General features: G+C 43.0%; 1 protein-coding gene across 1 annotated transcript in view; it reads left to right on the top strand.

The window, feature by feature from the left end:
• LOC310997231 (uncharacterized protein) overlaps positions 1-24,781 on the top strand; it is a gene marked incomplete at its 3' end in the record, with an annotated part of 217,733 nt that overhangs the window by 13,083 nt on the left and 179,869 nt on the right. Inside the window, exons 3-7 of the mRNA XM_083986908.1 lie at positions 8,428-8,656; positions 8,780-10,577; positions 10,682-10,861; positions 11,390-11,557; positions 12,453-12,626. Coding sequence (XP_083843034.1) covers positions 8,428-8,656; positions 8,780-10,577; positions 10,682-10,861; positions 11,390-11,557; positions 12,453-12,626 — 2,549 coding nt within the window. The remainder of the gene's footprint in view (positions 1-8,427; positions 8,657-8,779; positions 10,578-10,681; positions 10,862-11,389; positions 11,558-12,452; positions 12,627-24,781) is intronic.

Below are 24,781 nucleotides of genomic sequence, written 5' to 3'. Positions count from 1 at the left end.
GAGACACAGACTCTGGTCTGTTCTTCATCACTGACACGGTGTGTGGTGGAAACATGTCAACATGCTCTCCTCCACCTGAGATCAGGCCAAAGTACACTGTTGTGTTGATGCAGCTGCAGAAACACACATTCCACCCTGCTCTTCATCACTGGCACAGTGGATGATGAAAACTGGTGACAATGTGCTCCTCTACACAAAATGGACCATTTGATCATTGGAGTGCAGATGTTTCTGATGTGTTATTTATCACTGAAACAGTGTGTGATGAAAATGCTCCAAAATGTGTGTATCTGCTGAAAGCACCACTGTGTAGTGATGAGTGCAGAAACACAAAAGAGCATCAGAGCAGAGACTGTTTGCTGGACCCACTGGTCGTAGAGCACCCTCTACTGGTGTAAAGAGGTAATGCTTTCTGCAAAACTGTCTTTATAAAGGTTCATTAAAATGAAAAAGAGGGGTTGTCTGTTAACATAATAAACTATATGTGGCTATTTCAGACCCACTACACACCACTGTGTAGTGATGAGTGCAGAAACACAGACTCTGAAGCGTACAGTGACGTACGGTGAAGACACGTCAGGATGTGAGTGTCTGCATGAGGTGGAATCAAAAGCAACCATCCTGTGCTGCTGAGGGCAGACTGGAGGATTCTGTGCTGTTGTGAGGTGTAAAGTGAAAACATGTCAGAATATGTTTCTCTGTGCAAGATGAGCTCAAAAACAACCAGCCTGAGGTCAGCTACAGTCAGAGACCTCAGCTGGAACAAGTTGCACATCAACTCCTTTATATTTTCTACAGGACAGGCAGCAACATTCAACTTGTATTTTTTCCACTCAGACATTTGATCTTCTAGTTAGTTCAAATACTCTGTAACATCCTCCTTATCATTGTTGCAATTGTAACCTTCAAGAATGTCCAGAGTACACAGGGGCTTCAATGAAGAGGCCACAACAGTCTGTGTGGATGACACATGCCATTTATTTGATCAAAACTAAAACTCTAAGAACACAGGCAAGAAGAGACAAGAGGACAGAGTCATACTACAGCTGGGACACCAACCACTCATTGCTAGGACACTGGGAGTATACTAAGTATTCAAAAGAAATATAAACCCAACACACTTCAAATAAAACACCACATTAATAACGATGTGCAACCACAAACCATATCACCATCTAAAGTGAACTCCCAGCATCAACCACACCTCTGAATGGAGGAGCTCGCCAGCCGCAGCACTAGAGACAAAAGGAGACAGAGTGTTAAAACAATTTCACTCCTATATCAAACAATAAAAACAATTAAATCAATAAAACTAAATATAACTAAATATAATACTAAAATAAAATAAAAGACAGTCAGTGCTTTGCCTAAAAACAGACAAAAAGCACTGTTAGTTTACTTTATGGACACAAGAGGTTTAAATGTTGTATGTTTTACAAACCTCTGTTCTGGCAGTCAAACCTGAAAGTAAAATTTAGCAGATCCACAATTAAAATCATTAAAAAACAAATACCTCAGGGTCAACCATACCCTAACAATGAAAAGACTAACATGAGTATAAAACAATGTTAAAAGTCACAGCCCTGTTGTTCACAAAGGATTAGTAGAGTGGCTGCTGCAGTCACACCTGCTGCCAATCAGTCCCTCCTCCAATTCCTCTCACTTGATTGGTCTCTGCTGTTTGGGTCTTACTGACCTCCTGCTACATGTTTTCTGACCTTCATGTATCAGGTTCCATCTGTGAGCAGCTCCGTCACAGAGTCCTGCTCACTTGGCCACGCCCACAGTAACCACTCACCTGACACTTCCGTGAGGCGCGCGCAGTGACAGAGACGGAGGCGAGAGGAGCAGCAGAGAAACTTCCAGGTAACAAGTGTAACTTTGTGTTGGCTTAAAGCTTGTTGTGGATGTGTGGAAGTTCAGAGAAACAAAGAAGCTCTTGTCAAAGTGTTTTGATATCAGCTGTCGTCACTTTCTACTGATGACGTAGTTGAGTTTGATTGATAGACACACACTCGCTTCCTGCGCAATGAAAACAACAAGTGTTGTCCACATATTTCCTGTTGAACGAGTTGTTGAGCGAGCTCCAACACGTCAGGCTGTAAAGTGTCAGTTAAACAGTAGAGGGCGCTGCAGAGTAATGAATTCATTAACAGATTTAGACCTGATGTGTCCCCTTTATGCACCTTCTGCAAAAAAGAGGTTGTGTCCTTCTCTAATTAGTTTTATGGATGTCCCTATGCTACTTGTTTTTGGACTCAAATGTCTTTATTGATTTGGGAATCTCATAAAGTTTTGATCACTATTACTGAAAGTATGGTCTCATTCTTAAATGTTGAATGTAAAAATAAGGAAGTTAATAACGTAATAAAATTGCTGTGTCTGCTGGGTAAATTTCACAAAGCCAGATTTCTCCAGGCTATGCCAAATGAAACTTTATTTTATGTGGAAGTTCAATCTTTTTATGTCTTTTTCTGTAAAATTATGTAAAAACAAGAAAGCTTTGAAGACATCCAGTCTTATGGAAAATATGATGGTCCATATTACAAAATCTCTGTTTTTTTCGTTTGTTTTTGTTTTTTTCAATTTTTGCATATTTATTTTCTGGCTCTTTATTGTTCATAATTATCCTTACGCATCTGGATACATTGTATTTTTTATCAGATTTTTCTGATTTATTTATTTATTATTTCATTTATTTATTTTTGTCAATCTCTGCTGTATGTATTACACACTCTCTGTACTTTAGTGTTGTAGCCTATGATGTCATTTATGTATAATGTTTCAAATATGATAATAAAGTTTGTTGAAAAGAAAAAGTCTGTAGAGGTTCAGTGATGTCAGACTGCTGGGCTCATGTTGTTGTTGTTGTTGGTTTTTTTGGCTCATGTTGTTGTTGACACATGTGTTTCAAATAGTGTGATGTGATGTTGCAGTTGTTTAGTCCAATCAGGTGATGTGTTGAGGTTGACAGAGAAATGTTCCTGTCATGGTTGGACTCAGTAACAGGACAGAGACTGAGGTCAATTTGCATGTTGGTGGGAAAAGCTTGGAGGAAGAGGAGGAGGCTGGGAGGAAGAGTTTTACTGACAAACTACTTGTAATATTCAAATGGACAGAGAACTCTTCTTTTTCTGTCTGCTACATTATATCCCAGTGTGTTGCTGTTGCAAAGATGTGTGTCCAAATCTAAATGTCTGCTCTGACAGTATCTTTGTGTTTGTTTTTGACAGTGGGACAGCCCTGAGCTCCAAGAAACAGGAAGCACCAGCACCATCCTGGAGACTGACCCTGAGGAAAACCTGACTCATCTGGTGATGTTCAACTGTGATCTGATATTTTCTGTCACTTCAAATAGTTTATGTATAAAACAGCTTTAATTCATATTTCTAAATATTGGAAAAATGACTTAGTATCAAAGTTGTGGTTGTTGTGATGTCTGGAATAGATCAACGTGTCCAGCTCAGTGTATTAGTGACATATTAGTGACAGTGATCAGAAGTAATGTTCGTCCTGTTGTGATGAGTCCTGTTGTTGTGTTTGTGTGAAGGTGGGGGCTCTGCTATGAATCAGTGTGAGGACAGAGAGGAGGGAGCCCCTCCCTCTAAAACCACTCTGTGGGGGGAACATGAGAGCCAGAGCAAAGCTCAGAGGTGAGATGAGGATCTCTAACTGTCCATGACTCTTCTCCATGTCAGAGCTCAGCACTCGCATCACTGCACCATCATTATTCACACTCACTGTCACATCAACGACTCAACAACAACTTAGAAATGATAATACTAAAGTATGAAGTGTCTAAGTGAAGGAACAACCAACCACTGATTCATCAACTGATCAACTAAGATGAGGTCAGATCTGCTCAAAATGAATCTTTATTCTGGTCAAACTACAACATTTCATTCATCACTTGTTACATATCAGGATGCAGCAGCAGAGATCAGACTCTCCTGAACCCAGCTGTGTGTCCATGAAGAGTGACCGGTCTATGGTTGAGCCTATTGTCTTTAAAGAAGGACAACCTGCTGATGGAAGGTAAGAATTTAAAGGGATAGTTCACCCAAAATTCAAATTTCACTCATTATCTACTCACCCTCATGTCGACTAAGGGCTGGGAGAATTTTCAGAGTCCTCCGTGCCTTCTCTGAGTTTCGGGGGGTCCAGCAGTAGGGGAGACCAGGGTTGGTTGACACACTATCACTCTTTGCCATAGCACTCTGGCATCATGTATGTGAGAATATTCAAACCAACATCAAATGAAAGGTTAAGGTGTCAGCTTTAACTAAACACATTTCAATGTACACAGTTATTTTCTAAAATCAATTTACTTATGAATAAAATCATACTGCGCATTTGTGCCAACCGACATGGGGGATTCTCCTGAGCCCAGCTGTGTGTCCATGAAGAGTGACAACTCTATGAATCGTCCTATTGTCTTTAAAGAAGGACAACCTGCTGATGGAAGGTAAGAATTGAAAATGGAACCTTATTATTATCAAGCTGTCCTGGACCTGAGGACCAAGAAACCTCACATCATTTTCACATGTTTGTTTGTATCAGGATGCAGCAGCAAGGCAAGGCAAGGCAAGGCAATTTTATTTGTATAGCCCGTTGCAGGCTGCGGCTGGTACAGAGAGATGGAGCTCCAGTGGATCTGCGGAAACACAGAGAGAGTGCGAGACACCAAGGCCAAAGTACAACAGAAAATGACAGTTCAAAAATATACTGAGGAGAGGACAGGAGGGGAGAGGAGTGGAGAGGAGAGGAGAGGAGAGGAGAGGAGAGGAGAGGAGAGGAGAGGAGAGGAGAGGAGAGGAGGGGAAAGGAGAGGGCTCTGTGTGACCAGATGTGTCCCCCAGCAGTCTAAGCCTATAGCAGCATAGCTATAAAATGGTTTCAGAGCTACCTGAACCAGCCCTAACTAAAAGCCCTGACATAAAGGAAGGTCTTAAGTCTAGACTTAAATGTAGTTAGAGTGTCTGCCTCTTTGACCCATGGAGAGAGCTGGTTCCACAGTAAAGGAGCCCGGTAACTGAAGGCTCTACCTCCCAGTCTGTTTTTAGAGATACTGGGAGTCACTAACAGACCTGCGTTCTGGGAGCGGAGTGCTCTGTTAGGACAGTAAGGAATGATTAGTTCTTTCAGATAGGTTGGAGCTTCATCATTAAGAGCCTTATAAGTCAGCAGAAGGATTTTGAAGTCTATTCTAAATCCTACAGGAAGCCAGTGGAGAGAAGCTAAGGTGGGAGAGATGTGCTCTCTCTTCCTAACTCCTGTCAAAACCCTCCCTTCGGCATTCTGGACCAGCTGGAGACTCTTTAGAGAGTTTTTCGGACATCCTGACAAGAGAGAGTTGCAGTAGTCTAGCCTAGAAGTGATAAATGCATGCACCAGTTTCTCAGCATCACTCTAGGAGAGGATATTCCTAATCTTAGTGATACTGCACAGATGGAAGAAGGCGGTCCTAGTCACGTGTTTTATGTGGGAGCTAAAGGAAAGGTCCTGGTCAAAAATGACTCCATGGTTCCTCGCAGTTGTACTCGGGGTCAGAGTGATGCCATCTAGAGTAGCGATCTTATTAGAGAAAGTGTCCCTGAGATGTTTAGGTCCAAACACAATGACCTCAGTTTTATCTGAATTCAGTAGCAAGAAGTTAGAGGACATCCAGGATCTAATGTCTTTCAGACAGTCTTGCAGATTGATGAGGCGGCTTCTGTCATCTGGCTTAATGGACAAGTAGAGTTGCGTGTCATCCGCATAACAGTGAAAATTGATTGAGTGCTTCCGGATGATGCCACCTAATGGGAGCATGTAAAGAATGAAGAGGATTGGCCCTAAGACTGAACCCTGTGGTACACCATACGTAACTCTGCTATACTCTGAGTGGTCGTTATTAACATTAACAAATTGAAACCTGTCAGATAAGTATGACTTAAACCATTTTAGGGCAGGTCCTTTAATCCAAATTTCATGATCTAGTCTCTGCAGCAGGATGCTGTGGTCGATGGTGTCGAATGCAGCACTGAGGTCCAAAAGTACAAGAACAGAGACGAGACCTCTGTCTGAAGCTATAAGAAGATCATTAGAGACTATGCCGAGATCAGACTCTCGTGAACCCAGCTGTGTGTCCATGAAGAGTGGTGGGTCTATGTATCGCCCAATTGTCTTTAAAGAGGGACAACCTGCTGATGGAAGGTAAGAACTGCAAACTTTATATCCTGATAGAATCCTGTCTTGGTCCAGAGCTGCATAGTCTGTAGTTGGACTGAACTACCTGCTCAGGTAGCTGCTGATATTCTGCTCCATTGAGTCCACAGTTGTTTGTGACACCTTGTAAAAAGCTGAAGCCACATTAGAGACATTCAGACTTTAAAGGGATAGTTCACCCAAAATTGAAATTTCACTCATTATCTACTCACCCTCATGTCGACTAAGGGCTGGGAGAAGTTTCAGAGTTATCCGTGGCTTCTCTGAGTTGCAGGGGGTCTCGGCGTAGCAGTGCATGTCCATATAACGGTTGCAAATGGATACCAACTGTCTTCGTAACAAAAAGACACACCAAAAAACATCCAAATACCTCCATGCTGCTCGTATGTAATGTCCGTCTTACAAAAAAAAAAAATTAAATAAGTCTATATTTCAAGCTTGTTTTGTAGTGGAAGCTTCTTGAAGCTCCTCTTCCCGGTTCGTCAAATTTGGATGAACTGGGAACAGGACGGACCCTGGTTCGTCCAAATTTGACGAACCAGGAAGAGGAGCTTCCGCTACAAACAAGCTTGAAAAATAGACTTCTTTAATTTTTTTCGGGACAATTTTGCATTTAGGGGCATCAATACAAGACAGACATTACATAAGAGCAGCATGGAGGTATTTGGATGTTTTTTGGTGTGTCTTTTTGTTACGAAGACAGTTGGTATCCATTTGCAACCGTTATATGGACATGCACTGCTACGCCAAGACCCCCTGTAACTCAGAGAAGCCATGGGAACTTATCCCAGCCCTTAGTTGACATGAGGGGGAGTAGATAATGAGTGACATTTGAATTTTGGGTGAACTATCCCTTTAAAGTGAAAAAAAATCAATAACTACCTGTCAGCTATTCCATGAAATATCTCAACTTCTGTTTACTGTAATGAATTGTCAATTTTGGGTGAACTATCCCTTTAAACTTGACTGGTAAACCTGACTTGTTAACACCAGTGAGGTGAACAGTGAATCCCTGAATGATTGACTGAACAACAGCTGTATCTCCAATGCTCTAGGTCAGCGGTTCCTGACCTTTTCCAACCCAAGGCCCACTTGAACCCCCCCCCCCCCCTTCCAACAATACAGAGGTCAAATAATATGTTCTCAGAACACCTTTTTATTCTAATGATAAAGACAGAACATTAAGGACTGAACTGAAAGCAGGTGTAACGGATGTGCACTCACTCACCCATAAAGGACGTGCTAACCAAATTGCCAAGCCGTTGTCAGGCTCTTGCCAAGTTGTTGCAGCTTCGTCTCACAACTTTAAAACTAACAAGACTCTGGACTTAAAATCAGACGTCATCTTTAGTGAATGGAAGAGAGAAAACAAATATCTCCTGCAGACTGGGGAGTTCACAGCATGGTTGCTAACAACAACAGAAACTGACTGATGTCATCACTTCACACGTTCACCGTCACTCCTAGAGCATTATGTCCTCCTTGTTTAATACAACAGAAGGCATTTTACTTGGAAATTACATTCTATATACTTATCACTTCAAATCAAATATTCAAATGAAATGTACAGTCTTCTTTTAAACTAAATATTCAACACAGTAACTGTCTTTATATGAATGTTAATTTAACTTACCTGGTCAGAAAATCATTGTTGCCTAAGTGTAGTCATGATTGAACCAGAAAAAGGCAACTAATGGAAATCAAAGGTCTAACATGGTGTAATATTCAATACTTTACAAATTATGAAATAGAAAAATACTTGGAAAAGACTGTATAAACCAATTTCAAAAAAAGTTTTTCTGAGACAAAAAAAACTACATGATAACACTCATATGGTTGAAATGGTGGGCACTTAATTTTACAACTGTGAACCATCCTCAGTCTCTGGCTCTTGACTCATGACTGAGTCGTCTACCAGTCACCTGCCATCCTCAGTGGAGGAATTGAAAATCAGCCACCTTCATATTTAGTGTCAGATTGTCATTTTCCTCACGGTTCATGTTTTCTCCACAGAGTTCAGAAGAAGATCTCAGAGGTCCACAGTGATGAGTCTGAACAGCAGCATCAACCAGACCTGGACTCCATATTTATGGTCTGTACATGTACAATCACACTGTTACTGTTAACTCCATCAACCACAGCCACAGAGCTTCAGACTGACACATGAATCACATGTTGTCTTCAGATGAAATGAAATGTTGAGTTTATCATCTGTTCCAGCTGCTGGAGGAGAACATTGTCACTTTTGTGAAGAACGAGCTGAAGAGAGTCCAGAGGCTCCTGACATCAGATTACCCAGAATGCTTAGAGACTCAGAGGAAGGATGAGGAGATGGTGGACGTTAAGGATGAAGATCAGAGGAGGAGCAGCAGAGAGGCATTTCTTAAGATCACAGTGAACTTCCTGAGGAGAATGAAACAGGAAGAGTTGGCTGACTGTCTGCAGATCAGTAAGAGGATTTCTCTGAAGGGATAGAGGGAAATATGTTATAATGGCCATTCGTTAGTGGTGTTAAATGTTAAAATATTAACTTCATTATTGATTTATTGATCTTATTTTGTTCTCTATTTAGAAAGTCATGCTGGAGTTTGTCAACATAAACTCAAATCTAAGCTGAAGGAGAAGTTCCAGTGTGTGTTTGAGGGGATCTCTAAAGCAGGAAACCCAACTCTTCTGAATCAGATCTACACAGAGCTCTACATCACAGAGGGAGGGGCTGGAGAGGTCAATGATGAACATGAGGTCAGACAGATTGAAACAGCATCCAGGAGACCAGACAGACCAGAAACAACCATCAGACATGTAGACATCTTTAAAGCCTCACCTGGAAGAGAAGAACCAATCAGAACAGTGATGACAAAGGGAGTGGCTGGCATTGGGAAAACAGTCTTAACACAGAAGTTCACTCTGGACTGGGCTGAAGACAAAGACAACCAGGACATACACTTCACATTTCCCTTCACTTTCAGAGAGCTGAATGTGCTGAAAGAGAAAAAGTTGAGCTTGGTGGAACTTGTTCATCACTTCTTCACTGAAACCAAAGAAGCAGGAATCTGCAGCTTTGATCAGTTCCAGGTGGTCTTCATCTTTGATGGTCTGGATGAGTGTCGACCTCCTCTGGACTTCCACAACACTGAGATCCTGACTGATGTGACAGAGTCCACCTCAGTCAACGTGCTGCTGACCAACCTCATCAGGGGGAACCTGCTTCCCTCTGCTCGCCTCTGGATAACCACACGACCTGCAGCAGCCAATCAGATCCCTCCTGAGTGTGTTGACATGGTGACAGAGGTCAGAGGATTCACTGACCCACAGAAGGAGGATTACTTCAGGAAGAGGTTCAGAGATGAGGAGCAGGCCAGAAAGATTATCTCCCACATCAAGACATCACGAAGCCTCCACATCATGTGCCACATCCCAGTCTTCTGCTGGATCACTGCTACAGTTCTGGAGGAGGTGTTGAAGACCAGAGAGGGAGGAGAGCTGCCCAAGACCCTGACTGAGATGTACATCCACTTCCTGGTGGTTCAGTCCAAAGTCAAGAAGGTCAAGTATGATGGAGGAGCTGAGACAGATCCACACTGGAGTCCAGAGAGCAGGAAGATGATTGAGTCTCTGGGAAAACTGGCTTTTGAGCAGCTGCAGAAAGGAAACCTGATATTCTATGAATCAGACCTGACAGAGTGTGGCATCGATATCAGAGCAGCCTCAGTGTACTCAGGAGTGTTGACACAGATCTTTAAAGAGGAGAGAGGCCTGTACCAGGACAAGGTGTTCTGCTTCGTCCATCTGAGTGTTCAGGAGTTTCTGGCTGCTCTTCATGTCCATCTGACCTTCATCAAACATGGAGTCAATCTGCTGTCAGAAGAACATTCAGAGTCTTTGTGGACTAAAATATTTGAAGGAAAACAAAAGCTCTTCTATCAGAGTGCTGTGGACACGACCTTACAGAGTCCAAATGGACACCTGGACTTGGTCCTCCGCTTCCTCCTTGGTCTTTCACTGGAGACCAATCAGACTCTCCTATATGGTCTGCTGACAAAGACAGGAAGTAGCTCACAGACCAATCAGAAAACAGTCCAGTACATCAAGAAAAAGATAAATGAGAACCTGTCTCCAGAGAAAAGCATCAATCTGTTCCACTGTCTGAATGAACTGAATGATGGTTCTCTAGTAGAGGAGATCCAACAGTCCCTGAGATCAGGACGTCTCTCCACAGATAAACTGTCTCCTGCTCAATGGTCAGCTCTGGTCTTCATCTTACTGTCATCAGAAAAAGATCTGGACGTGTTTGACCTGAAGAAATACTCTGCTTCAGAGGAGGCTCTTCTGAGGCTGCTGCCAGTGGTCAAAGCCTCCAACAAAGCTCTGTATGTGACATATATCCATCTAGATTCACTGTGTTGTTTTCTTTTGGCAAAACACAAAACATATTTTGTAACTGATGCTTTTTGTTTTGTTGTTCACTTTTCAGACTGAGTGGTTGTAGCCTCTCAGAGAGAAGCTGCAAAACTATGTCCTCAGTCCTCAGCTCCCAGTCCTCTAGTCTGAGAGAACTGGACTTGAGTAACAACAACCTGCAGGATTCAGGAGTGAAGCTGTTGTCTGTTGGACTGGAGAGTCTTCGCTGTAAACTGGAAGATCTCAGGTTAGTGTGGCAAGGTGAAGAGGGCCCGGGCGGGGATTGAACCCACACCTCCCGGGGAAGAGTCATGCGCGCTTGCCAGTCACCCAAAGGGACATCCCCTTGGCCAAGTAGCCAGGGCACATGATCAATTGGAGGCATAGTGACAGGACCACCACTGTCACATCTCTCCCCCTCTTTTCACAAGCACGTCCTCGTGCTTCCGCGCAGGCTGCCACACATTAGGAATCCATGGACCCACCCCTAGTGCTACATGGATCCTGCCAACAACGCCAGAATGTGGCAAGGTGAAGAGGGCCCGGGCGGGGATTGAACCCACACCTCCCGGGTAAGAGTCATGCGCGCTTGCCAGTCACCCAAAGGGACATCCCCTTGGCCAAGTAGCCAGGGCACATGATCAATTGGAGGCATAGTGACAGGACCACCACTGTCACATTAGTTAATAGCTTTTGTGAATTCATGACACTAACATCTCATTTCTCTTAAGTATTGGGTATTTGATTTTCTTTTCCCCCTGTAATTCCTCTCCAGATTGAGTGGCTGTAACCTCTCAGAGAGAAGCTGCAAAACTCTGTCCTCAGTCCTCAGCTCCCAGACCTCTAGTCTGAGAGAACTGGACCTGAGTAACAACAACCTGCAGGATTCAGGAGTGAAGCTGTTGTCTGTTGGACTGGAGAGTCTTCACTGTAAACTGGAAGGTCTCAGGTATAGTATGATTTATGTCAAGGCTTTGATTCACGTAGCTCATCATTTGTCTGAGCCATGGCCTCTTTTGTGACTAATTGGATTTAAGCTATGGTCTACGATCTGAAAGACGATGAGAAACATTTGAAAAAAAAAAAACCCTCCCCTCTGAGCTCATATGGCCCTCCCCTCGGAGCGTCTAACGACACCAGAGCAGAGCTTCTCTCCCCCAGACACAGCGCCCTGTGCCGGGCCGCGCGGCGAGCAGCCTCACTCCAGCTCTGGAGCTTTGCGGCGGCGCCAGTACCTACGGTCCCGTTGCGGCCGCTGTGCACCAGCTGCTGATAATGACGGCGGTGCCAGTTGCCGTTGTCGTCAGTTGTCATCGTCGCTGTAATTACCGGTAGCCCAACTGGTGGTGTTAACGGGACCACGGCGACCACCGGTATGGGCACCACTGCCAGTAGCAGCACCGTGGAAAGGTCCAGAGCTGAAGGGAGGCTGCTCGCCATGCGGCCCAGCACAGGGCACTGTGTCAGCAGGAGAGGATTAGTAAAACCTTGGTCTGTAGCTCCGCAGGGCCACGGTGTGGCTGTGTGCAGAGCGACCCCATTCAGACTGCAGCTGTGGCTGGAAGCGGCTGTGTGTCAGGGAGAGGATCAGGGAGACTTGACGCGGCACTGGTACCGGTAATAACGGCAGCAACACATTCTGTGCTTTTGTACTGTGCTTCTCTGAATCCTAGTGGGGCTTTCGGCGGCAGACCGGCCGAATGGTAATAATTACCAATCTTCCAAATCGTAGACCATAGCTTTAATTCTAATAGTGTCAGTAACGGCACATTTACTTTAATAAAACATTCTGGTGGTGGAAAAAGTCAGTTTCAAGAAGTGTGTGTGTGTGTGTGTGTGTGTAGTCTGTCCTACTGTCTGGTCTCAGAGGAAGGCTGTTGTTCTCTGGCCTCAGCTCTGAGCTCCAACCCCTCCCATCTGAGAGAGCTGGACCTGAGCTACAATCATCCAGGAGAGTCAGGAGTGAAGCTGCTGTCTGCTGGACTGGAGGATCCACACTGGAGACTGGACACTCTCAGGTATGGACACATGGACAGACAACAGCAGCTCTCACACTGTCGCTCTGTCGCTCTGTCCCATTCTGCACACTTGATCACACTTACACACTTGTACTTGACTTACACGTGCATGTGCTTAGTGTAAGTGCATGAGTGTGTCCCATTTCTCCAAAGTGCAGTGAGCTTGATCTGTACTTTACCCACACTTACCTTAGTAGATGAGACTGTGATCCAGCAGCAACTGTTATGAAAATATCTCAGCAGAGACTCCTGATAGACTCTGCTCAGAGCTTGGACATGTCATGTTCTGAATGACAAACCTGGCTGGTTTAGGTTTGTGCCAGTTCCACTCAAAAAACTGACCCAGGGCATGTGTTTGATTAACAAACTAGAAATATGTTCACATTAAAGCAGAAGTGAGTGATCCGGTCGTTTTCGCTAATGCTGCGTTCCAGGCAGGCTTTTGAAATCGTAAATTACAGCTTCAAGTCACAACTTACGACTTTGTAGCGTTCCAGGCAACCCACTCGTGTTTTTCCGACCTGTTTTACCGGTGAAAGTCACTATAACGGCCACTCGTAACTTCCGACCGGTGAACTCGTACCAGATCGAACTGGTACCACTTCACGGTCGGAAAAATACGAGTTTCCTTGAACGCACCATAACAGTCCTCGTCGCTACGTCACCACATTCACGGCGTTCCTTGGCTGCACACACAGCCCTGCATGCCGTTCTCTCTCCTCATTGGATAAAAACTGTAGGATACGATAAATGTTTTCTCTTCGGCTCAGAGCAGAGCAGAGGGACTGAGAGACCCGTGTTTCAGTCCAAACACTCCATGTAAGTGATTGCTGTCGGAAGATATAACTATTTAAGACTTATATTAACACAAATATATCACTCACTTCTGCTTTAAATGAATGAATCATGTTTATGTTCATTACATGATTTGTTCTTGTTGGTTTAACATGAATCAAGGAAAAGTCAGATGAATTAGATTCATTCATTTCAATCCAATGAGACTGAGGTCCCTGAGGTACAGCTACTGCGCATGCGCCACACCCACCGGAAGCAGATACATTTCAAAAGAAGAAAAAAAAGTCGGAGTGGAAAGTTTGATGGACGTTTGCCACCTGTGATATTGGTAAGTAATTTAGATGTATTGTATTAAATTAAACAGCGTGAGTGATGGATTGTACACATTAGACATTTGTGAGACATATTTTAGTCACTCGTTTTTCTCAGTTAATGCTAACTTAATTTAATTTTGCTATGGCTAACAAAAACGAGTGGAGAACATGAGGGGTGGGGGGGGGGGGGGGGGGCATCATTGTTTATGGTTTCTGAGTCCGTTTAGCATGTTAGCTGTTGTCCGTGCGTGTGTGTGCGTGTGTTCGCCTCGGTTGTGTGCTTTGGTTAAACAGCGTGTGACGTGCCAGGATGTAGTCATAGCCACACACAGTTACAGCGCCGCTCTACCGGCGTTTGTGATGGCTCATCATTTTTCAGCTAAGAGCAGGCTAAATAACTGATAGACGACTGTGAGTTTATTTTCAGCTAAGAGCAGCTAAATAACTGATAGACGACCGTGAGTTGGAGCTGCAGGTCTGGGAAGGTAGCAAACGGTCTAAATCTGTTTAAAACTATGATGCTATGAAAGCTGTGGTGCAGTAACTGAGGCTATGTGTCATCTCCATGAAGACATGTCATGTCCTTGCCCAGCTAACAGAAATTGTTTCATTAAGGTTAAGTAATAGTCTTCACATTTCAATGTATGTAATTACAAATATTGTAATACTTGCCCTATTCACTACAGAAACATTATGTTGTATTAACCTTCTTAAAACAATTTCTCTTTTTACCAGAAATAGCCTACATCCCAAAATAAAGGAGTGTCCCCATGCCCTGAGATTTGTGCACCTCAAAAATACATGGTAAGTTGTTAATATTTTTGTCTGTGTCTGTGTGCATTCATTTATCATTTGCTAATGTTTTTCTATTTTCTTTCTTTTCTTTCAGTGACGTGTATGTGGCAGTGCAAGCCTTGTGTCGCCAGAGTAGTAGGTAATTACTTAAACATTATAAACAACATCATCATTATGATCATCATTCTCTCTCCTCCTCCCTTGTCTCTGTCTTCCTTCCTTTTTTCTGTCCTCTCCCTTTTCTCTGTCCCCCTCCCTCGTCTCTGTCCTCCTACCTGTTCTTTGTCCTCCTCCCTTGTCTCTGTCCTCCTACCTGTTCTCTGTCCTCAGACGGACAGCTGATACTATTGTGATAGTATTGTGAATCGATTTTTTTCCTTCCACCCATAATATCATGATTGCACAGCTACAGTAGTAATTCACTGTTCATCCTTCCTGTGTTGTATATTGTTGTGATGTTCAAATAGGATGAGTGAGTGTATTGTTGATGTTTTTCAGATCGACAAAGAGTTCATACTGTACGCATATCAACTGTACCTCTGCTATCAACATTCTTTGCTGAGCTCGACCAACACTCTCCACACATGATGGAGCTCTTTCGAGGGAAAGGTGGAGCGGCAGGGGAAAAAATTAGACATATGGTGGCCATTTCCAAGGTTTGTATTTAATTGTTCAAAAGTTGTGCAAAAGTTCAGAGAGTCTGTTAATACTGTGGAGTTCCTTTTTGGAACTGCTGCCTAAAATGCAGAATATTGTTAAAATGGTTTCCCTTTTTCTTCAGGATGACATACATACAAGACGAGCATGCATCCTCAAGTCCTTGCGTCGGTTCCAGGGTGCCATTCCGAAGGGCCGCCACTCCGAACGTTTACTTTAATTTGTCGGAATGCCGACCCTTAATTATTTATGGGAAAAGGGTGCCATTACGAACCTGAAAGAAAGGGTGCCATTCCGAACCTGAAAAAATCTTGAATGGTTTACGGCACGGAGGAAATCAGCCTAATTGCGGTGGTAGCGTAGTGGTCAGAGCATCTGCTTTTGACGCGGTGGATCAGGGTTCGACTCCCGGGGGAGATACATATTAACTGCTATTTTATTGGCCTCTACCTAACCTTTTTACTAAACTTAACCAACTCCTTTCTACATTGCCTAAACCTAACCAAAGCACAGAGCAAGGATATTTATTTTCAGCAGGAGTGCCGCGGCTGCATCAGACCATGGATGTATGCATCAGACTCGCACCTGGGTGAAACTTTGGAGGGGGAGTGGCCGGTCGGGCGCTGTCCCCGCGGCGCGTCGTGTCAAGCCGGGCAGGAAGTCAAACCACGAGAGAATCCGGTCAATTTTCAAAATAAAACACATTCGGAACGGCGGCCCCTCGGGAAGTTCGAAATGACGGACCTTCGGGAATTTTCGGACTGGCAGACCGTCGGAATGGCGGTCCTTCGGAATGGCGGTCGCCCCCCCCTTGCGTCTACCTGAACACAGACCATGAGAAACTCGTGAAATAATATATGGTGAGTTACATGCATGGGGTGTGACAAAGTAGCCAGTCAGAGAAAGCACATATTTACTTGTTGGATGTGTTAAATTTGAAGCAAAGGGTGGTAAATATTGCATATTAAAACGTGATACCCTACAACTAACCCTGTATAAATAAAGTACATTTTGCTTTGCCCTTGTTTTTCATCATCTGCTATTTCTCAAATTTCTGCAAGGTTGAAAACTAGAGATATAATTGGCTGAATGTATGTTTTAAATGCCCTGAAACAATATTATTAACCATTTTAATATATTTAGTACAAATCCTGGCCAGAATTGATGATTGTTGTGTAACATTATCATTTACATCCCTCAAACATAAATGACATCTGTTGTTTGATGCTAAGTACTGTTACTTTGAAAGCATAAATTAGAGCTCAATTCTTAGTTTTATTCATAAAATGTACTTTTATGCAGTGTTCTTGCTGTGGTTGAAGCCTATTTCCACACTTTGTCTAGACTCATATCAAATGTATGTATTGTCATATTTTAATCCATAGAGCGCAAACACAGAGGCCAAGACTTCAATGGAGCAATCTGTGATGGGAGTGTACGACATACAGAAGGAGGATGCAGAGCCTGGAGATGATCCAGAGGACATCGGCGTCCTGATTGAAGGTGTGGGGGTCCTCGGTGGTTTGGGGGACACTGCGATTCCCTGTGCTCTGTTATTTGGACTGTCTGAACCTGAGCTTACCCACCCACCCTCACATGCACTTTGGATGGGTGGAGGTTGTCATCCAAGGCGCAGCTTTTGAATAAGCTTGATGAAGACTGATTCAAGGATGGCATTTGCCCACATCTCTGCCAATGCAGATTTTTGTTTTTGAAAGTTCAATATTAGAAGAAAAATGTTTCAACAGACAATTTAGTTTGCACAGTGGACTGAGATTAAGATTGTTGTCTCCTATGTTGAAAAGTCCCGTGTGTGTGTGTGTGTGGAGATGACACAGAACAGTGTTTTTGTGTATTCTACAAGCATTTGTGACGAAGGTTGAAAAAATGTTGCAAGTCTTCGAGAAAATGTGCTTTTCATTGATTGCTGGAAGGATTTAAGACACTGTTTTAGTCAGCAGTTAAGTTGTACTGTGGCATATTGTGGAGATGCATCAAATACAATAAGACAATGGTAAAGTGTCTATGTTGCACCTATGTTAAATAAAAATTGTAAACGTTTATGCTTGTTGTTTTATGTATGTTAGCTAAACATAATGCTTACACCAGCAGTGAAAACAACACAAGACAAGATATTAGTATACCAGACAAAACCTATAGTTAATCCAACATGATTTATATTAGTTTAACAGACAAAACCTATTTTAGTTCATCCAACATGATTTATATTAGTATAACAGACAAATCCTATATTAGTTCATCCAACATGATTTATATTAGTTTAACAGACAAAACCTATATTAGTTCATCCAACACGATTAAATTGTGTTGTACTAACGTAATTTAATTAAATCAGACCAACACAATCAAGATAGATTGACTTAACATGATTTGTTTAGATGGAATATAGGTGGCATGATTAAATTACGTTCATCCAATGAATTAGTGTAACAGTTGTTCATGCAGAGCAGTTCAGTTCTGTTGACAAGAAGATGTCGACCTTCAAACACACCATATAATTGAACAAATCCTCACTCTAACATTCTAACATTCAATAGATTTTGCAAACTATGAACATTATATTTTCTCATTTTGAGAAAAGGTGTCAGAGATGTGCTCCAGTGCGAACAATTTGTATTTATTTATTTATTTCGGACATGTTAATTTAATCAGGCTTCATCACACACAATTTCAGTTACACAATACAAGCAACATGACCTAAAGGGAAAACGGGAGAAGCATAAAACTTATCAGGTCCCGCCCCGATTACCATTCAGAATACATTAGTTTCATCACAATTTTTCTTCATACGTGATACAACAGCAGAGCTGCAGTCTGGACTCCAGACAGCCAGTTTAGAATAACGTTAAACGTTGGCACTCAGACACAAAGCTGCACTTGTCAAGTATGTTTCAACTTCTTTTAAATATCCCCACGTGCTTGTCCACAATACATGCCTGCACTATAAGCACGTAGCAAAATGTCACCAAAGTGTGTGTGTAACCAAGCGCAATCAGCCAAGTGTGGAGAAATGGGACAGGCCCTGAGTCTCTGTCTCTCTGACTAACTTAGGAACTCTGCTTCATGTTTCATGGTGGATGAAGTTGATCCTGACTTTGTTTCCTCCTCCAGGGTGGACCATTGTGGACCTCAGAGACTGAGACCTGGTCTGAGGAAGTGTGAGTGTGTTTGAAGTTTGATTCATGTTATTCATGTCATGTTACACTAGATTTTGACATTTTCCAGATGCACAAAGTCTAATTTCTCCAGAGTTTCATTCAGGATTCAGCTTTTGTTTTGTCAGTGTGGCTGGAAAGATGTTAGAATTCAATCCATAAACAAATGGTAAATGGTCTGTATTTATATAGCGCTTTTCCATCTTAACGATACCCAAAGCGCTTTACAGTACACATCACATTCACCCATTCACACACTGATGGCGGAAGCTACCATGCAAGGCGCGAACCACGACCCATCAGGAGCAAGGTGGGTAAGGTGTCTTGCCCAAGGACACTACGGCAGCAACCGGGACAGAGCGGGATTCGAACCGCCAACCCTCTGATCATTGGACGACCCACTCTACCACCTGAGCCACTGCCGCCCCAAACAACAAACTGAACATATTGATCCAATCAAACTAATCAATACATGTTATTAACTCATTGAGTGCCAACCACGTAATTTCTCGTTTTTTGTTCCCATGCGTTGAGTGCCAAAAACGAGATTTTTCGTTTTTTGCTTTTTTTTTTTAAATTAAGAAAATAGACACTTTAATACACATTATATGTAAATTTGGGGAGGATTTTGTGAATAGAACAACAATTGTTGTATATAGTTATCTTATACGAGCCCTTTGATCCAGAAATGCGAGTGTCAGAAGAACGACAGGCACAAACAGAGCACCTTTCATAAAAGACGCTCTATCTCCTTTTCTAGAAAAAAAGGAGGGATTTTGGTGAAACCCAGCCATGTTTAGCTTGACTTTTCTCAGGAACAGAGGCACGTAGAAACAAACAGTTTGTGGCCATTTGAAGCATAAAGTTAAACCTTTCAATTGAGCTACAGTATGTGTTGGTGGCAATAATATAGAATACACTATGGCTCTACATAAAAAGTCAAAAATGGTCTAAATTGCCGGTACACAACTTTGGAAAGGAGCGCGGCACTCAATGAGTTAAGAGTGGAGCCAACAGAAAGTCTAAACACAACAGGCTATAATTAATGTGACAAAGATGATGAAAAGATGATTCAAGTGATCTGAGGTGGATTTACCTTCCAGTTCCTCCCTGAGTAGCAGACCTGGGGCCAGATGTGTGACACATCTGTACAAACAGCAGACACACTCAGTGTTGAACATATAAACTGGTGTTTGTATAAACAGAGTGTGTGGATGTTTTCTAGATCAGCTGCAGATGATAAGGTGGAAACAGACTGACAATCAGCTGACATGTTTGTTTTTTCACTCTCAATATTGATCTTTAAATCACCAATCAAAGACATATTGATGACATTAATGACCTTGGTATTGATCATTTTAATATTTTTAATTCCATTAAAGGTGTTGTTTCCATGACAACACAAACTAAATCAGTGCTGACCTTTCAGAGCTTCAGTAATGATGATGTAGACATGATGCTTTCCAGCTGATGGATTCATTCAAGTCACTAGAAACAGCCACATGCTGAGTGGTTGTGATGCAGCTGCTCTGAGGTCAGTAGAGACTTTGTGGATGTGTCTCCATGGTAACACTGCTCTTGTTTTTTGCTGCTTTTCACTGACAGGTGGACAGATGCTGAAGCACACACAAGTATTGATATGTAGAGGGTGTACACATCATTTCTTTGTGCATCTGATCCCTGGTCAGTGAAAAGCAGCTTCAAACCAGTCAGTGGAGCCTCAGTCCTCTGACTGGAGATTCATCAACACTGAGTTGAGCTGTTTGGAGCTTTTGGATCAAACCATCCAGACTGTTGTGAAACTTGTTTGACATTTGATGTCAGAGTGTGAACGTTGTGCTGAGTGTGAGCTCTTCGATGGAGCTGATGACAGTTTTAGAAAGCAGATGGTTCAGAGCTTCTTTGTGCTGCAGTGGAAGATGATGATCCAGTTTCATTAGTGACACTTGATTGACTCCATGTGTTTATTGGTGTGGATCTCCATCAGCCTCATCCTCAGGTCCACACCAGAAGAAAAGCACAACATTGTTGACGTCTTGACTCTCATCTTCACTAACTGTTGATGTTGTTACAACTGGATTGTTGGATTTTCATTGAAATGTAGTGAAACTTTAATCACAGTATAAAATCCTATCAAATGTCAGTTTGAGTGTTTGACTTTGATGAATTGTCAGTGAAGTTGTTGATAAATGAACAGATGATAAACTGCAGCTGTGTTGTGTCTTGTTCTCTCCATCAGACGCCTGTGAACTGGAACTGGACATGAACACAGTGAACACACACCTCAAACTGTCTGACAACAACAGGAAGGTGACATGTGTGACAGAGGATCAGTCATATCCTGATCATCCAGACAGATTTGATGACCTGTTCCAGCTGCTGTGTAGAACTGGTCTGACTGGTCACTGTTACTGGGAGGTCGAGTGGAGAGGATGGGTTTATATATCAGTGAGTTACAGAGGAATCAGAAGGAAAGGAAACAGTTATGACTGTTGGTTTGGAAGAAATGATCAGTCCTGGAGTCTGTTCTGCTCTGATCACCGTGGTTACTCTGTCTATCACAACAACAGACAAACACCCGTCTCCTCCTCCTGTGTCTCTAACAGAGCAGCAGTGTATGTGGACTGTCCTGCTGGCACTCTGTCCTTCTACAGTGTCTCCTCTGAGTCACTGATCCACCTCCACACCTTCAACACCACATTCACTCAACCTCTGTATCCTGGGTTCTGGATCTGGTCTGATTCCTCAGTGTCTCTGTGTCCTCTGTAGGTCTCACTGTCTCTCCTGAGGACAGAAACTCTGCTGACTCCAGGTCAGCTGCTGTAGTCAAAGTTGCCTCTGGTCACCATCACACACACTCTGTAGTGTGAAGCAGATGTGTCCCAGACTCACACACTAAATATTGATCAGTCTGATAACATCACTGTCGTCATCAATATTTGAACACAACCCATTTTAGTGCTGATTGATTGATGATTGTAATGTTTGATGTTGACTTTGTTGATTCAGAATGTAATCATTTGTAGCATCAGCAGTGAACTGATCACCACCATCATCACTGTAGTCAGAGTCATGGCTTGGTCAGGTTCAGGAAAAGACAATAATAACAACATGTTTACATTTGTTCTTAGATTGAACAAACAACAGAAACTGCAGCTTTCACACATGAATCCAACACTGATCCTCTGTGTCATATTCTGCTGTTTTATTGACCGCTCCATCCTGTCATAGTTACTGTGACCACTGGACCAAATCCACTGTTTTCAATCTGATGCTAAATCTGAAAAGAAAAATCTCAGAATCTCTGCTTATTGGGGTTTGATTCTTTTCTTACAGTTACAAACAATAAAACTCTCCAGAGAGAAAATGATCAGATTTTAATTTTACAATGTGACATGGGATTCTTCCTAATATGCCAAACTTGTATAAATGGAAACTTGTACTGACTCCTCTATGTGCTGTCTGTTTGGTACCAGAAGACACAGAGCATTATGTTTATATGGTGTAAAAGCTTGGGTCATTTCTGGGAACAGGTTGTTGATCTGATGTCTCATGTGAAACTAGGATTTGTTGTGAATTTATCAAATATTACATTGGGTCTTAATACACCACAAGACAATAGATATATTAAAAACCTAATTCTAACAATTGCAACAAAACTGGATAAGATACAAGGACAATCACGAAAGACTTTGTAAGACCAACAGAATGACCATTTTCTTGTCAGAGCTAAAGTTTAGGATTAAAATGGACATTCTGTCTGATGAGGTCAAAGGGAAAGCAACCTGGAAACAACTCTTATGGACACTGATGTAAGGAGGCTGATTGATTGTTTAGTTTGTATAAAACTCATGTTCCAGATGATCTTTCAGACTTCTTAAAGGGATAGTTCACCCTAGAATGATATTTCGCTCATTATCTACTCACCCTCATGTTGACAAAGGGCTGGAAGAATTGTCAGAGTCCACCGTCCCTTCTCTGAGTTACAGGGGGTCTCGGTGTAGCAGTGCATTTCAATGCAACGGTTGCAAAGGGACACCGGAGCTCTTCGTAAAAAAACACACACAAAAAAACATCCAAATACCTCCATGATGCTCGTATGTAATGTCCGTCTTGTGCTGAAGCCCCAAATTGCGTAATTGTCCCGAAAAAAATTAAATAAGTCTATATTTTAAGCTTGTTTGTAGCGGAAGCTTCTCGAAGCTCCTCTTCCTGGTCCGTCCAAATCTCGCGTGATTCGCAGTAACCGCACTGACGCCGGCGCAAATCACGCGAGATTTGGACTCCGGTGTCCCTTTGCAACCGTTGCATTGAAATGCACTGCTACGCCGAGACCCCCTGTAACTCAGAGAAGGGACGGTGGACTCTGACAATTCTTCCAGCCCTTAGTCAACATGAGGGTAAGTAGATAATGAGCGAAATATCATTCTAGGGTGAACTATCCCTTTAAGCTTGATTGCTTTGTTTTTAATGGGAATGTCTTGATTATTTCAATTAAAACAAACAAACAAAAACTACTTGTCCACAGGGATATTTTTTTTTGTTTCTCCTGCACTCTCCATTCTCATTTGCTGTTTTATACATATTTTTCTCTCATGTGCTAATAAATACTTTAAAAAATAGAAAAAATGTTGTGAAACCTACTTGTTGAGAAGAAGAAATCTGAGACAGTGAAACTGAACTGAAGTGAAAGGATGCAACTTCTCCTTTTTGGACCAACGTTGATGTGAATCTGGACCTTATGTAAAAGTAACAAGTGCTATGATTTTGTACAGTGTATAAAAGACAGCTAAAGTTTTCAGAACCAGAATCAGAAAACCTTTATTGTCCCCTGCAAAAAGCAGTGGAAATTCTTCTTTGACCTGAGATGAGCATAGTGTTGTGCTTGGACTTTGTGGTGTTCTCCGTGCGTGGGTGGAAAGTAACACAACAAGGGATCTTCGTTTGCAGCCTTTACTGAACAGTCGGTAAGTAGTACAGAATGCGAGCATCAATGGAAATAACTTTGTGTTGGGTTGTGGCCCCTAGCTCAGGCACAGACAGCGAGCTAGCGTGTCCGTGCAGTTAAGCCGTGGGTACCGTTCAACATCCAACTCTAGACTAAAACATAAACAATAGGGGAATCTGGTCACGTACTCATCCCCGCCCACGTGACTTCCCACACCCAATCACTCACTACGCTCAGCAGCACGTAACAGAACAGTATCACCTAATCTCAACTACTGTGATCTGCCTTACACTACCCCCCTCCAGGAGTACTGAGTCCCTTCAGTACAGGTGACTCAATTGAACATGTTAGAAATGAAAGTGAAAGCACAGTTAGGTTAAATCTCTGACTTAACAACCCCAAACCAATCACAGTTCAATAACATTAGACAGCCTCAACTAATGCCTAATAAATCAACTGATAACTTAACTGTCTCTTTAATAACTACTTGTATCTCTCTGGTTTATGAACCACTCTTCCACTGGAGGTTCTCACAACACTCTCTGGAGTGTCTCTGTTTGCTGGTCCGTTTTCTTGCTGACACCTCGGAACTCCATGCTGAGGGGCTTCCCCTCCATCTTGTGACTTCAGAGGGACTCCATCGTCTGCTGGGTCCTCAGATGTGTCCTCTGGCCGTGGCGGTTCCAGCACTGTCGAGGAATCCACTTCAGGTGGTGGTATAACGGCGTTCTGGCACGACTGCAGCACTTGGCTCCGTAGTCGCTGGACCCATACAGGCACCACATCACTGTTGTATGGCTTGAGCCGATCATGATGCATTATTTTGCTGCGTTTCCTTCCCTGGATCTCATAGAGAACAGGACCTCGGCATGCAGAAACAATCAGGGGGCCCAACCAAGGAGCTTGGAGCTTGGGGCTTTGTCCCTTCTTCTTGGTGTCATCTTTTACGTAAACCAAATCTCCAACACTGTAGGAACGTTCTCCTGCCCGAACATCATATGTCTTCTTCTGACGTTCTTGTGCCACGCGCAGATGCTCCCTCGCTGTGTTCTGTGCCTCTTTGAGTCCCTCTGTTAGGTTATAGAGGAAATCTGGTGCCTCAACCCGGTCAGATTTCAGCTCTGCGGTCCCAGACCAGATATCCTGTGGTTGATGAACCTCTCTTCCAAGCATCAGCCTGTTAGGCGTGAACCCAGTGACTGCGTGCTGTGAGCTGCGATAGGCGGCGGTGAGAAGTGGCAGATGCTCGTCCCAGTTCTTTTGGTTCTGGTCCACGTAGCACCGAATCATCTGCAGCAGGGTTCTATTGAACCTCTCCACCTGTCCGTTGGAGGCGGGATGGTACGGGGTGGTCCGCGTCTTTGTGACCTGCAGGAGCTTGCACACACTCTTGAACAAGGAGCTCTCAAAATTCCGACCCTGGTCGGTGTGCAACTCGAGGGGGGCTCCAAACCGGGAAATAAAGTCATA

This window comes from Trachurus trachurus (assembly GCF_905171665.1).
Source record: "Trachurus trachurus genome assembly, chromosome: 14".
Lineage (NCBI taxonomy): Eukaryota > Metazoa > Chordata > Actinopteri > Carangiformes > Carangidae > Trachurus > Trachurus trachurus.
The sequence above is the reverse complement of the archived record's forward strand: the minus strand, read 5'-3'. Positions and strand labels throughout refer to the sequence as shown.